Source organism: Pelophylax lessonae (assembly GCF_965119305.1).
Source record: "Pelophylax lessonae genome assembly, chromosome: 11".
NCBI lineage: Eukaryota > Metazoa > Chordata > Amphibia > Anura > Ranidae > Pelophylax > Pelophylax lessonae.
Window position 1 is genome coordinate 11,755,191 of NC_138778.1, and position 15,709 is coordinate 11,770,899.

The 15,709-nt window shown below is 51.5% G+C and overlaps 1 protein-coding gene across 3 annotated transcripts in view; it reads left to right on the top strand.

The window, feature by feature from the left end:
• The first annotated feature begins 410 nt into the window (after positions 1–410).
• The window catches only part of SPAG9 (sperm associated antigen 9), a 125,689-nt gene continuing 110,390 nt past the window's right edge, over positions 411–15,709 (top strand). For all 3 annotated transcript variants that reach the window (XM_082272420.1, XM_082272422.1, XM_082272421.1), the window contains exon 1: positions 411–749. In XM_082272420.1, coding sequence (XP_082128546.1) covers positions 456–749 — 294 coding nt within the window. In that variant the 5' untranslated portion in view covers positions 411–455. The remainder of the gene's footprint in view (positions 750–15,709) is intronic.

The window sequence follows — 15,709 nt, forward strand, 5'->3', positions numbered from 1 at the left end:
TGTCATGTGATGTTTTTCTCCAGCATGTTGGGGGGAGGTCCTCCAGGAGAGGGGGGTGGTGTTGCTCCTTGAAGAGGAGGAGCTAATCTGGAATGAAGGCGGAGGAGGAATGTCCCTGGAAGATTAGAGGGATGGAGGTGGGGTGTTCCTTTAAGGAGGAGGAGTTCTCTTGGGAAGAGGAGGAGCAAGAGGATGGATGACCCGGCAGGGGGCGGAGAATAAGAAGGAAGGAGTACAGGGGGGTGGAGCTATCCCTGGGAGAGGCGGGGAGTATTCCATGGGAGAATGCAGGGACAGGGAAGGGAGGCGGGGCGTATGAAGGAAATGGGCGGGGCTATCCCTTGTATTGGCTGGTAAGGGGCGGGAGTAGGATTTGTGGGCGGTGCGATGGGCGGCTCCGGGTCCGGCGGGGTTGGGTGACGTCACGGTGGTGGCGGTCCCGGTCGGTGTCGGTGATGGAGCTGGAGGACGGATTGGTTTATCAGGAGGAGGCCGGGGCCTCCATGTCGGAGCGGGTCTCCGCTCTGGCGGCCTCCATATACCGGGAGATGGAGCGGCTGATCGGCCGCTATGAGGAGGAGTCGGTGAAGGAGTTGATGCCGCTGGTGGTGGCCGTGCTGGAGAACCTGGAGGCGGCCTGTACGGAGAGACATGAGCAGGAGGCCGAGCTGGAGCTTCTCCGGGAGGACAACGAGCAGCTCATTACCCAGTACGAGCGGGAGAAGGCGCTCAGGAAGCACGCCGAGGAGGTACTGATCTACAATACTCCTCCCCCCAGATCTACAATACACCCCCCCCAAGATCTACGATACACCTCCCCCTAGATATCCAATACACTTCCCCCGAAGATCTACAATACACCTCCCCCCTCAGATCTACGATACACCTCCCCCCTCAGATCTACGATACACCTCCCCCCAAGATCTACGATACACCTCCCCCAAGATCTCCAGTACACCTCCTCCCCCCAAGATCTCCAGTACACCTCCTCCCCCCAAGATCTCCAGTACACCTTCCCCCCAAGATCTCCAGTACACCTTCCCCCCAAGATCTCCAGTACACCTTCCCCCCGAAGATCTACACTACACCTCCCTGAGTCCCCACCTACTGATCTACAGGTACCCCCCAACCACCCTACTGACCTATCTACAATACACCTACCGGTCTTAGGGACCCCCCTAACACACCATCTACCGGTCTGCAAAACGCCTCCCTCAGATCTACAATACACCTCCCCACCTACCGAGCTACAGGAACCTCCCAACCACGCTACCAACCGATCTACAATACAACTCCCCCAGATCTACAATACAACTCCCCCCATCTACAGGAGCCTCCTACCGTGATACCAAACAATCTAGAGGAACCACGTTACCAAACGATCTCCAATACATTTTCCCCCCTAGATCTCCAATACACCTCCCCCAGGTCTACAATACACCTCCCCCCCACATCTACAATACACCTCCCCGAGTCCCCACCTACCGATCTACAGGTACCCCCCAATCACCCTACTGATCGATCTACAATACACCTCCCCCAGATCTACAATACACCTACCGATCTAAGGGACCCCCGACACACCATCTACCGGTCTGCAAAACGCCTCTCTCAGATCTACAATACACCTACCAATCTACAGGAACCCCCCAACCACGCTACCAACCGATCTACAATACAACTCCTCTAGATCTACAATACAACTCCCCCCATCTAAAGGAACCCCCCAACCGCGATACCAAACAATCTAGAGGAACCACGCTACCAAACGGTCTACAATACACCTTCCCCCAGATCTACAATACACCCACCGATCTACAGGACCCCCCACACACCACCTACTGGTCTACAATACGCCTCCCCAGATCTAAAATACACCTTCCCCCCACCGATCTACAGGAACCCCCCGAACCATGCTACCGACCAATCTACAATACACCTCCCCACCTAGCGATCTACAGGACCCCCCACACCTACCGGTCTACAATACGCTTCCTCCAGATCTACAATACACCTCTCCACCTACCGATCTACAGGAAACTCCAACCATGCTACCGACTGATCTACAATGCACATCTCCCAGTCTACCAATCCACTGGAACCCCCCAACCACGCTACCGACCGGTCTATGATACACCTCCCTGATCTACAATACACCTCTTCCATCTACCAATCTACAGGAAACATACCCCACCTGCCGGTCTTCAATACACCCCCCCCCCACACACACACGCACCTACCCCCACCTACGATCTACAGGAACCCCCCCCTACCGATCTACAATACCGAACCCCCCGACCCACAGAACACCCTATCTTCGGATCTACAGGACACCTTCCTCTCGACCTACAGGACACCTCCTTCGCATACTGACCTACAGGATACCTCCACCACCTGATCTGCCATAAACTTCTCCTACCACCACCTCCCAATCTACAGGACACCTTCCTTGTGGATGACCTACAGAACACCCCCCCCCATCCACAGAACACCCTACCTCCTGACCTACAGGACACCTTCACCTCCTGATCTACAATTCACTTCCCCCACCACCACCTTCCATTCTACATGACGCCTCCCTCGCATACCGACCTACAGGACACCACCACTTTCCGATCTACAGGACACTTCCACCGCCCCCCAATCTACAGGGCACCTCCCTCGCATACTGACCTACAGGGCACCTCCCTCGCATACTGACCTACAGGGCACCTCCCTCGCATACTGACCTACAGGGCACCTCCCTCGCATACTGACCTACAGGGCACCTCCCTCGCATACTGACCTACAGGGCACCTCCACCACCTCCCAATCTACAATACACCTCTCGGCCTTCTGATTTACAGGACCCCCCCCATCCACAGAACACCCTACCACCCGATCTACAGGACACCTCCCCCACGACCACCTGATCCACAGGACACCACCTACGCATACCGACCTACAGGACACCTCCGCCACCTCCCGCAGCAAAAAATGTTTGAGACTTTAATAAAAATATGTACATGGTTGGACGTTCCCCAAACCTTCCAATCATGAATACATCCCATAACCGGACCGATCCGGATTCTCACCCGGGGAATAGAGGAATACAAAGTAGCTAATCTTTAAATCTCACCAATAATTATATAAATGCGCTTCATCCAATACAGCCGATATTACCGATCAATAATCCATATAAACCGGATAGATCACCGCAATACACAGGATTGTCACCGGGAGAGAATACATCCCTCATACATATCGCCATCCCTAATACCTACTGATCTACAATTCACCCCCCCAACTACATACCATACTGATCTACAATACTCCCCCCCCCCCCCCCCCATACTCACCTACAGTACACCTCCCCCAATACCCACCTACAATACATCTTCCCCAATACTTACCGACCTACAATACACCTCCCTAATAGCTGTCTACACTACACCTCCCCAATACTGACTTAAAATACACACCCACCTACAGTTCACCTCCCCAGCCCCCCTCATACCTACCTACACTACTACCCCACACCTACAATAACAATACACCTCCCCCAATACCTACCTATGCTACCCCACCCTCCACCTACAATACACCTCCCCCAACACCTACACTACCCCTCCCACATACATAACTACTCTATACCACCCAATACTAGAGAGAGAGAGAAGGCACCAACCTCCTATATACCTATATACACTCCATATGCCCCCAAAGGGGGGAGAGGTGCTGAGAGAGCATACCCCCTACTTCTCTCTCCCCCATACCCCCTACTTCTCTCTCCCCCATACCCCCTACTTCTCTCCCCCCCCCCTCCATACCCCCTACTTCTCTCCCCCCCATACCCCTACTTCTCTCCCCCCTCCCAATAACCCCCTACTTCTCTCCCCCCATACCCCCTACTTCTCTCCCCCCCCCAATACCCCCTACTTCTCTCCCCCCATACCCCCTACTTCTCTCCCCCCCCCACCCCCTTCTCTCCCCCCCCCCATACCCCCTACTTCTCTCCCCCCCCCCCCATACCCCCTACTTCTCTCCCCCCCCCCCAATACCCCCTACTTCTCTCCCCCCCATCCCCCTACTTCTCTCCCCCCCATACCCCCTACTTCTCTCCCCCCCCCCCAAATACCCCCTACTTCTCTCCCCCCCATACCCCCTACTTCTCTCCCCCCCCCAAATACCCCCTACTTCTCTCCCCCCCCCAAATACCCCCTACTTCTCCCCCCCCCCAAATACCCCTACTTCTTCCCCCCCCCAATACCCCCTACTTCTCTCCCCCTCCATACCCCCTACTTTCTCCCCTCCCCCCCCCGTACCCCTACTTTTCTCCCCCTCCCCCCCCCGTACCCCCTACTTTTCTTCCCCCTCCCCCCGTACCCCTACTTCTCTCTCCCCCCATCCCCCATACCCCCTACTTTCTCCTCCCCCCCCATACCCCCTACTTTTCTCCCCCCTCCATACCCCCTACTTTTCTTCTCTCCCCCTCCATACCCCCTACTTTTCTCCCCCTCCCCCCCCCGTACCCCCTACTTTTCTCCCCCTCCCCCCGTACCCCCTACTTCTCTCTCCCCCGTACCCCCTACTTCTCTCTCCCCCCGTACCCCCTACTTCTCTCTCCCCCCGTACCCCCTACTTCTCTCTCCCCCGTACCCCCTACTTCTCTCTCCCCCGTACCCCCTACTTCTCTCTCTCCCCCCCCCGTACCCCCTACTTCTCTCTCCCCCCGTACCCCCTACTTTTCTCCCCCTCGTACCCCCTACTTTTCTCCCCCTCGTACCCCCTACTTTTCTCCCCCTCGTACCCCCTACTTTTCTCCCCCTCGTACCCCCTACTTTTCTCCCCCTCGTACCCCCTACTTTTCTCCCCCTCGTACCCCCTACTTTTCTCCCCCTCGTACCCCCTACTTTTCTCCCCCTCGTACCCCCTACTTTTCTCCCCCTCGTACCCCCTACTTTTCTCCCCCTCGTACCCCCTACTTTTCTCCCCCTCGTACCCCCTACTTTTCTCCCCTCGTACCCCCTACTTTTCTCCCCCTCGTACCCCCTACTTCTCTCCCCCCCCATACCCCCTACTTCTCTCCCCCCCCATACCCCCTACTTCTCTCCCCCCCATAGTAGTGTTCAGGATGAAGGTGCTGTATTGGGGGAATAATTCCTGCAGCGCACAGATCACTTCCTGTCTAGAAATCCTGTAGTGGAAAACATTGCTGCCATGTCTGCCGATAAATATGTGAATCAGATCAGCGGTGTCATGTATGGAGCCCCCCCCCCCCCCCCCCCAATGTCTGTGTACTGTGAGTGGGGGGGGGGGTGCATTCCCCCATATGGTCTCCTCTTCCTGCACTGATGCACGGTGACTGCACTTCACTGCTCCAACCATGTTAGTGTGCGTCTGACTGATCTTATCTCAGCACTCATCTAGCCTTGGTGCTGACTGTACTGCCTGATATGCAGTCACTCATCAGATTGTGAATCTGCAGTTCAGAGTATGAAATTCCATAAAAAAAAAAAAACATGGAAACATTATTATATCAGGTGATTGAAGATACATTGTTCTGGAGCCTTCTATAGCCTAACATGGGGGGGCCAAGGGGATGGCAGACTGGCTTCCTCCGATGTGTGGGATCCCCTGGTGATGGGGGGGGGGCGGTGGCCCCTGTGTATGATGGAAGGGGGGAGGCAGTGGCCCCTGTGTATGATGGAAGGGGGGGGGGGGGGGTCGGTGGCACCTGTGTATGATGGCGGGGGGGGGGGGGCGGTGGCCCCTGTGTATGATGGCGGGGTTGGGCGGTGGCCCCTGTGTATGATGGCGGGGGGGGGGGGCGGTGGCCCCTGTGTATGATGGCGGGGTTGGGCGGTGGCCCCTGTGTATGATGGCGGGGTTGGGCGGTGGCCCCTGTGTATGATGGCGGGGTTGGGCGGTGGCCCCTGTGTATGATGGCGGGGGGCGGTGGCCCCTGTGTATGATGGCGGGGGGGCGGTGGCCCCTGTGTATGATGGCGGGGGGGGGCGGGGATCCCTGTGTATGATGGCGGGGGGGGGGGCGGTGGCCCCTGTGTATGATGGGCGGGGGGGGGGGGGGGGGCGGTGGCCCCTGTGTATGATGGCGGGGGGGGGGGGGGCGGTGGCCCCTGTGTATGATGGCGGGGGGGGGGGGGGCGGTGGCCCCTGTGTATGATGGCGGGGTTGGGCGGTGGCCCCTGTGTATGATGGCGGGGGGGGGGGGCGGTGGCCCCTGTGTATGATGGCGGGGTTGGGCGGTGGCCCCTGTGTATGATGGCGGGGTTGGGCGGTGGCCCCTGTGTATGATGGCGGGGGGGGCGGTGGCCCCTGTGTATGATGGCGGGGGGGCGGTGGCCCCTGTGTATGATGGCGGGGGGGGGGGCGGGGATCCTGTGTATGATGGCGGGGGGGGGGGGCGGTGGCCCCTGTGTATGATGGCGGGGGGGGGGGGGCGGTGGCCCCTGTGTATGATGGCGGGGGGGGGGGCGGTGGCCCCTGTGTATGATGGCGGGGGGGGGGGGCGGTGGCCCCTGTGTATGATGGCGGGGGGGGGGCGGTGGCCCCTGTGTATGATGGCGGGGGGGGGGGCGGTGGCCCCTGTGTATGATGGCGGGGGGGGGGCGGTGGCCCCTGTGTATGATGGCGGGGGGGGGGCGGTGGCCCCTGTGTATGATTGAGGGAAATGTTCACAATAATCCGTGCTCTCTCTTCTATTTCCCCCCCCCCCCTCTCTATAAAGTGTGACAAATTTTTTTAACAATCATATATAAGTAAGTGTGTCCCCCATACAATGTATCGGTGTGTGATCTCTCATCAAATACTTTCCTAATATAGAATAAAAAGGGAAGCCCAAGTTTTTTATGTTCACTTCTATAAATAGTTATTAACCGCTTGCTGACCGACCTACAGCAATCTTACTGCTACAAGGCTGCAGCTCTACGTATATATATATATATATATATATATATATATATATATATATATATATATATATATATATATATATATATATATATATATATATATATATATATATATATATGTATATGTATATGTGTATGTATGTATGTATGTATGTGTGTGTATGTATATACACACACATATGTATATACACGCGTATATATAATATAGTGTGTATGTATGTATGTATGTGTGTGTGTATATATATATAATAATTTATTTTTTTTAAAGAGAGGTATGGGGTTTTGGGTTATCGCACATTTATACTTACCTAGGTGAATGCTGCATCTGGCCCCCGGCACCTCTACACTGAGAGCTGAGCGATCGAACACCGCCGATCACTCGGTTCTGACAGCTCCCCGAGCAGAGAGCTGCTGACTGTCAGTCACCGCTCTCTGCTCCCTTCTTGCCTTCTGGAGTGCTGGGCTGTGGAGGGGCGGGAGCCGCCGACTAGGGGCTCTCAACAGATCCCGACTCCGTGGTAGTGATGATGCGGTTCCTGGACCGACGTCTGCAGAGAGCGGAATTCAGCCCGCTGTCTGCTGAAAACGGGTCACAGGAGTGCAGACTGAACTTCCCCCCCCCTGTGATCTTTAGATGTACAGTACATCTCCTTCAAAAGCAGAGACCCTAGAGAATACATTGGTGGCTTTTGCAATTTTATTATGTCACACACAGCTATTTTTCAAACGCAAATTTTGGGGAAAGAATCCATTTATTTATTTTTTTAATGCACAAAAACACAATACATTGCCCAATTTTTTTTTTTTTTTAAATTTCAAAGATGATGTTACACCGAGTAAATAGATACCAAACAAGTCATGCTTTAAAATTGCGCACACCCGTGCAACAGCGACAAACAACATACACGCAATAAATTGCAGCAACCGGTATCACGTGAAGCTCGTCGCCCGACAAAAAGTTCAGGAGCTACTTTTTTGGGTGACATACTTCACATAGTCTGGGCAATGAATCCCGCTGCAATCGCGGCAAAACCACCCCTGCGATTTTTAGGTGCCATTTAAATGAATGGCGTCTCAAATGTACGTTCTGCGATTTTGTGATTTACACCTCGGCGCTTTGAAATCGCGGTCAGAATCGCTGCAAATCTGCCCACCATTCAAAACACTGAAGTGTGAATGCAGTCTTACTGTGCTTAACCACTTCCTGTTCCCGGTCCCTGTTCCCGGTCCCTGTTCCCGGTCCCTGTTCCCGGTCCCTGTTCCCGGTCCCTGTTCCCATCCCTGGTCCCTGTTCCCATCCCTGGTCCCTGTTCCCGGTCCCTGTTCCCTTCCCCATCCCTGTCCGTCAGCTTGGAGAAGTGGTTGTAGTGGGATGATATGCAGCTGCAGGCATCACCCCATTACCGTTCTTTAGAGCCAGCGGTCGGCTTTCAGAAAATAACAGCCGATGCGGCTCGGGAGCCACTCGGCCGTTATCCCAGCAAGCGGAAGGGGACGCCCCCCCCCTCCTCCGCTTTTTGCGGCTCTATCCTGGTCTTCTGTCCCACTAGGAGACCCGAGTACTCACCCGGAACATCCACCGGCTGGTTGGAGTCCCGAACAAAGCCGGATTCAGCTGTGATCGGGTCTCCAATGTAGTAACCCGGAAGCGTCCTCATGACGTCCCTTCCAGGTTACTCGGTGGCTATTGGAACTACATTTCCCATGATGTTCATGCACTCTGCAGTGCAGTTGAGCATCATGGGAAATGTAGTTCCAAAACATCTGGGGTGCCAACGTTTGCCATCACTGCCATAGACGCACTCCTAAACCTTGTGGACAGCCTTCCCAGAAGAGTTGAAGCTGTTATAGCTGCAGAGGGTGGGCCAACTCAATATTGAACCCTACGGACTAAGACTGGGATGCCATTAAAGTTCATGTGCGTGTAAAGGCAGGCGTCCCAATACTTTTGGTAATACAGTGTATGTAGCCTTACAGATAAAGACCAACTGAGGCCGTATATATTTGTACAGTTGGCGGAAAGGGTTAATATCTGCTTACAGGAGGGTGTTCAGGACTTTGGTCTCCATATATTTTTTTTTCGTATACGATTATATTTAAATAGGTTTTGCACATACTGTACAGTAGTTACACTTTGTATAGGTGGATGTGCTTCTACAGTGGCAAAAAATATTTGTTCCTCTGCAGATTTCGTAGGTTTGCCCACTTACAAAGAAATGAAGGGTCTATCATTTTTTATCATAGGTGTATTTTATATGATAAAGACAGAATATCAACCAAAAATCCAGAAAAACCACATGACACAAATGTTATAAATTAAGTTGCAGTTCGGGGAGTAAAATAAGTATTTGATCCCCTACCAACCAACAATAATTCTGCCTCCCACAGACTGGCTACAGTAGGTGCTCATGTGCTACATAGATCAGTCCTGTCACTTTAACTTGCTCACTCGCGATCGTCGGTTACATCAGGAGAAAGGCAGGCGGCTGATGTAAACAAAGCCGCCTGTCATTCTCCCCTGTGTAACAGCAGAGATCATACGGTCCTGCTATGTAGGATCGTATATCTCTGCTGTTACATGAAAAGCCACATCCAATCACAGTTAGAAGCACGCCCCTAGGGACACACTTAACCCCTCCTTCCCCAATAAAGTTAACCCCTTCCCTGCCAGTGTCATTTTTACAGTAACAGTGCATATATATAGCACTGATTACTGTAGTAATGTCACTGGTACCCCCAAAAGTGTCAAAAATGTCAGTCAGGGGTCCAATCTGTCCGCCGCAATGTCGCAGTCCCGCAAAAAAATCGCAGATCGCCGCCATTACTACTTGGCCTAAAATGTAAAATTTCGATTTTTACATTTTTTTTGGGGTATTTCATATAAAAAATAATGTGAAAAATATTGTTTTTTTTTGCAAAATTGTCGCTCTTTTTTTGTTTATAGCGCATGATCAAAAAATCGCACAGGTGATCAAATACCACCAAAAGAAAGCTCTGTTTGTGGGGAAAAAAAGGACGCCAATTTTATCCACTTTACCACCGGAGGATTTTGCTGTCTTACGTCCAGGCCACTTTTTGCGATTCGGCACTGCAACTTTAACTGACAATTGCGCGGTCGTGCGACGCCATACCCAAACGAAATTTGTCCTTTTTTTTTTTTTTTTCCCCACAAACAGAGCTTTCTTTTGGTGGTATTTGATCACCTGTGCGATTTTTACTTTTTGCGCTATAAACAAAAAAGTAGCGTAAATTTTGAAAAAACAACAATATTTTTCACATTTTTTTTTTATATGAAATCCCCCCCCCCAAAAAAATGTAAAAATCAAAATTTTTTTAAATTTTTGGCCAATTTTTCTGCTACATATTTTTGGTAAAAAAATTCACAATAAGCGTATTTTGATTGGTTTGCGCAAAAGTTATTATGTTTACTAACAAAGGGAAAGATTTCTGTCATTTTTGGTGTTTTTTTTTTTTTTTTTTTTTTTTTTTTTTTGCTGGACTGCGACATTGCGGCGGACAGATCGGACCCTTGACTGACATTTTTGACACTTTTGGGGGTACCAGTGACATTACTGCAGTAATCAGTGCTATATATATGCACTGTTACTGTAAAAATGACACTGGCAGGGAAGGGGTTAACTTTATTGGAGAGGGAGGGGTTAATGTATGCCTGGTGCTTACTGACATGTGGGGGGAGGTGACACAGGGACAGATCACATGTTGAGCTACGCTGAACCCTGCAATCTGACCCTGCCTGTCACTTGGGAGATCCGCCCGCTCTGTTTACACAAGCAGGCGGATCTCCACACTAGATCCCCGACGATCGGGGAAGAGCAGCGGCAATCGCCGCTGCTCCTCCCCTGGCCCGACTCCCGCTGTGACTGAATACAGCGGGAGCGAGCCTCCGGCGCCGAGAAAGGGGAGTGTCTGACGACGTAGTACTACGTCGTCAGACGATAACGAGCCACTCTGCCGCAGTAATATTACTGCAGGCAGACGTAAAGTGGTTATTTGGGTACAGCGTCGCACGACCGCGCAATTGTCCGTTAAAGTCACGCAGTGCCGAATCGCAAAATAGGCCTTGATCAGGAAGGGGGTAAAATCTTCCAGGGCTTAAGTGGTTATGGATTTAGAGAAGATCTGTAAAGAAGAGAGGACAAAAATCCCTCCTGAGATTTGTGCAAACCTGGTCACCAACTACAAGAAACGTCCGACCTCTGTGATTGCCAACAACGATTTCTCCACCAACTACTAAGTCATGTTTTGCTTGGGGATCAAATACTTATTTCACTCAATTTATAACATTTGTATCATTGTTTTTTTTCTGGATTTTTGGTTGATATTCTGCCTCTCATTGAATATACACCTATGATAAAAATGATATACCCTTCATTTCTTTGATGCCCATTATTTTGCCCACTGTGTATGATTGTATGATGGAAGTATATGTACTCGGGGACAGACTTCCTTCAGTGTGTGGGATCTCCTGGTGAAGGATTTCGGCGGTCCACATGTATGATGGCTGTTGTCACTGCTGGGAATCTATTTCCTGATTCATGGTTGTGTTGTCACATTGGTTGTTGGCTCTTGCGTAGTGCCGGTCAGGCGGCCCGCACTGACCTGGGGTGGGGGGAAGATGCAGAGCCAGGACTATTCTCATTCATTCGAGAACCTTTGCTGCCTCGCGTTTCCTGTTTGTAAATCTCAGCAGAATATTTACACTCTTCTGTCGAGAATTCCGACTTTTCCCCAGGAAGGGTGGAGCAGAGGAAATGGGAAGAGAAGAGTGTAAGAAATCGGGCCGGACCTGATGGTGCCATCTGGAAGGAAGTCTCCCTGTATTCTCCCTCCGAGGGAAATACGTTTGTTGCACCCAGTTCAAGGGGAAGTGAACAGTCTGTGAAAATTTGAAGTCCTTAAAATAGTGAAAATCATGTGGACAGGGGATCCGGACTGATTATCACCTTTTTTTTTTTTTTTAAAGCACCCCCTTGCGGTATGACAGACTCCGCCTCTAACTGGTCGAGGTGGCAGTAATAGTCCTCCATGAGGGTTGTAGGGAACTCCTGCAATGTGAGTGTTACCAGAATTCAAGAAAACGTTCAGTGCTGATTGAGCCACCAACACCCCCAAGGTGAAGGAGCTGCCTATGTTGGGGGGGGGGGGGGGCTTGTTGCCCGTTCTATGGGTTGCTGGGAAGTTGTTTCTGGGTGGAGTACTCAGTGACTCGCCATCCTGAAGTAGATATCCTGTGTTCAGTAAAGGAGCAAAAACGGCTCTCTGAATCATCCAGCACAAATGTTCTTAATATCCTCCAGATGTTTGGCCCTTGGGGCCCCCGACAAGGCTGCGTTTGACAGAAGCTGCATCCTACACTCTTATTTGCACATCTATGAAAGGGAGAAAAAAAACTGCTTGTAAATTGTCCTCAAAACTGGACATATTGTGGCAATTGGTCACATTTGACAACCCAGGTGTTTAGAAGGGGTCAGTCATGTGTGATGACCCTGGTGGCCAAGGAGGGTCAGTCTCCTGAGATGACCCTGGCTGTCAAAGGGAGTCCCATTCATAAGGTGACCCTGGCGGTGGAGGAGGGTCAGTTTCGTGAGACGACCCCAGGCGGTGGAGGAGGGTCGGTTTCGTGAGACGACCCTGGCGGTGGAGGAGGGTCGGTTTCGTGAGACGACCCTGGCGGTGGAGGAGGGTCGGTTTCGTGAGACGACCCTGGCGGTGGAGGAGGGTCGGTTTCGTGAGACGACCCTGGCGGTGGAGGAGGGTCGGTTTCGTGAGACGACCCTGGCGGTGGAGGAGGGTCGGTTTCGTGAGACGACCCTGGCGGTGGAGGAGGGTCGGTTTCGTGAGACGACCCTGGTGGTGGAGGAGGGTCGGTCCCGTGAGACGACCCTGGCGGTGGAGGAGGGTCGGTCCCGTGATACGACGGCGCTGGTCGAGGAGGGTCGATCCTTTGAGTTGACGGCGCCGGTCGAGGAGGGTCGATCCTTTGAGTTGACGGCGCCGGTCGAGGAGGGTCGATCCTGTGAGATGACGCCGGCGGTCAAGGAGGGTCGGCCCCGTAATATGACACCAGCGGTTGAGGATGCTCAGTCTCGTGAGGCGAAGCCGGCAGTCAAGGAGGCTCAGTCTCGTGAGATGGATGAGGGTCGGTCCCGTGAGACGACGATGCCGGCAGTGGATGAGGGTCAGTCCCATGAGGCGATGACTCCGGTTGAAGAGATTTGGTTCCGTGATGTGATTAAGGAGGGTTAGTCTACGTCGATGCCGGCGGTCGAGGAGGCTTAGTCTCTTGAGGTGCCGGCAGCAGTTAAGGAGGTCCGTTCTCGTGAGGCCGGATGAGGAGGGTCCGTTCTCGTGAGGCCGGATGAGGAGGGTCCGTTCTCGTGAGGCCGGATGAGGAGCAGCGTTTGGGGTAGTTACTCAAAAAATGTAACTAGTTACTAGTTATTAGTTCTGTAAATTGTAACGAGATTACTTTACTAGTTACTGCATTTGAAAAGTAACTTCACTACTTATTACTTTACTTTCCTCTTTCTTAATTGACCGTGTAGAAGAAGATACATGACACTCTTTCTGCATAGAGTTTATTGTATAAACACAGGCTTTGGGAAACATGAGAACAAAACCTGAAAAAACAGAATAAAACATAAAGTGCAACAAAAAGTCATAAACTTCATCCCTCTCTATTCTTCCAAATATCGATTTGTATCGCACGGCTTGGGTAACGCAGGAAAGCACGCTCCTATATCCTAGTAAAGTAGTGTAGTTACCAATATTAGTATTGTAACTAGTTACGTTACTTCGTTACCAAAAAAAGTAATGTAGTTACTGTAATCAGTTACTTTGTAACTCGTTACCCCCAACACTGACGAGGAGGGCCGTTCTCGTGAGTATATGTTGGTCTCTCATTAGCACGTGGGACATTTAAAGGGCCCTTTATGTACTCTTTTGGTATTTTTATATACACATCGATAAGTAGAACAGTAGGACGGATGCCAAAAGTACAGCTGTCAATGTTCGTTGGTATGGGCTGCCTCTGGGGTCACTTTAACGGACCTTTTATTGTGGTGCTCATTTCCCGCTGTCACTCTGTTTATGGGCCTCACCCAGCTTTCGGCAGCACCGTCCACCCATCATTTACATTGTGGCTACTTATTAACTCCGTATGAGTCAGTAGCTAGATCAGCAGGAGCCTCAACCAAGTTGGTCGGTGTGGATTTGGCCGTCCTCCCAGGGCTTCCTGTCATGAGTTCCTCCTTCATGTGACCCGCATTGGCTGACCCCCTGATGTGGCACAGAACAGTCCAGGTTCTCCTGCACTGCCAAGACCCTATTAAAGGATAAAGAGGATCCCTCCTTGAGAAAGCTGGATGTGAAGTTCTGTTTTGGGTTCTCGGTTATTTCTGCGGCCTCTCCGGCCTCTACAATCTTGGTTGTGCTGTCCCCAGAGTCCTGTCCATCCAGTCTTCCTACATTCTTCTGTTCTCCAACTCCGAAGACAATCCAGTATGGCCGCTTCCTGGATGACCCCTCCATAATACAATGTGACATTAGGGAGTAAAAGTCCAAATTTTAACCACTTTACCACCGGAGGATTTTGCTGTCTTCCATCCAGGCCACTTTTTGCGATTCGGCGCTGTGCGACTTTAACTGACAATTGCGCGGTTGTGCGACGCCGTACCCAAACAAAATTTACCTCCTTTTTTTCCCACAAACGGCGCTTTCTTTTGGTGGTATTTGATCACCTGTGCGATTTTTACTTTTTGTGCTATAAACAAAAAAAGAGCGTTTATTTTGAAAAAATAATATTTTTAACATTTTTTTTTATATGAAATTCCCCCCAAAAAAATGTAAAAATCAAATTTTTTTTTAAATTTTTGGCCAATTTGTTTTCTGCTACCTTTGTTTGGTAAAACAAATAACAATAAGCGTATTTTGATTGGTTTACGCAAAAGTTATTGCGTTTACTAACTAAGGGCTCTTTCACACGGGCGGTCCGATCAGATCCGCCTGTCAGTTTTTTAGGCGGATCTGATCGGATCCTCCATGCAGCTCTATGGGGCAGCGGGTGTCAGCGGAGGTCACCTCCGCTGACACCCGCTGCCATCCGCATCCGATCCTGTGCTGAAATCTGGACGGATGGAAACCCTATTTTTCCATCCGTTGAGTAATCGGAGCGGATCTGATGAGAGCGGACAAGCGGTCCGCTCTCCTCCGATCCCCCATAGAGGGCAGCGGGGGCTGAGACACCTCCCTCTCCGCTCTGCAAGCTGTCATCCGCCCGGCTCAGCGGGGATCGCGGATCGATCCCCGCTGAGCAACATGGATCCGCCTGCGGAGGCGGACCGTGTGAAAGAGCCCTTAGTTGTGTGTGTTGTGTTTTTTTTTTTTTTTTTTTGTGGGACTGCGACATTGCGGCGGACAGATCGGACCCTTGACTGAAATTTTTGACACTTTTGGGGTTACCAGTGACATTACTGCAGTAATCAGTGCTATAAATATGCACTGTTACTATAAAAGTGACACTAGCAGGGAAGGGGTTAATTTTATTGGAGAGGGAGGGGTTAATGTATGCCTGGTGCTTACTAACCTGTGTGGGGGGGAGGTGACTGAGTGACACAGGGACAGATCGCATGTTCAGCTATGCTGAACCCTGCAATCTGTCACTCCTTAGGAGATCCGCCCGCTCTGTTTACACAAGCGGGCGGATCTCTAAACTAGATTCCCCGACGACCGGGGAAGAGCAGCGGCGATCACCGCCGCTCCTCCCCTGGCCCGACT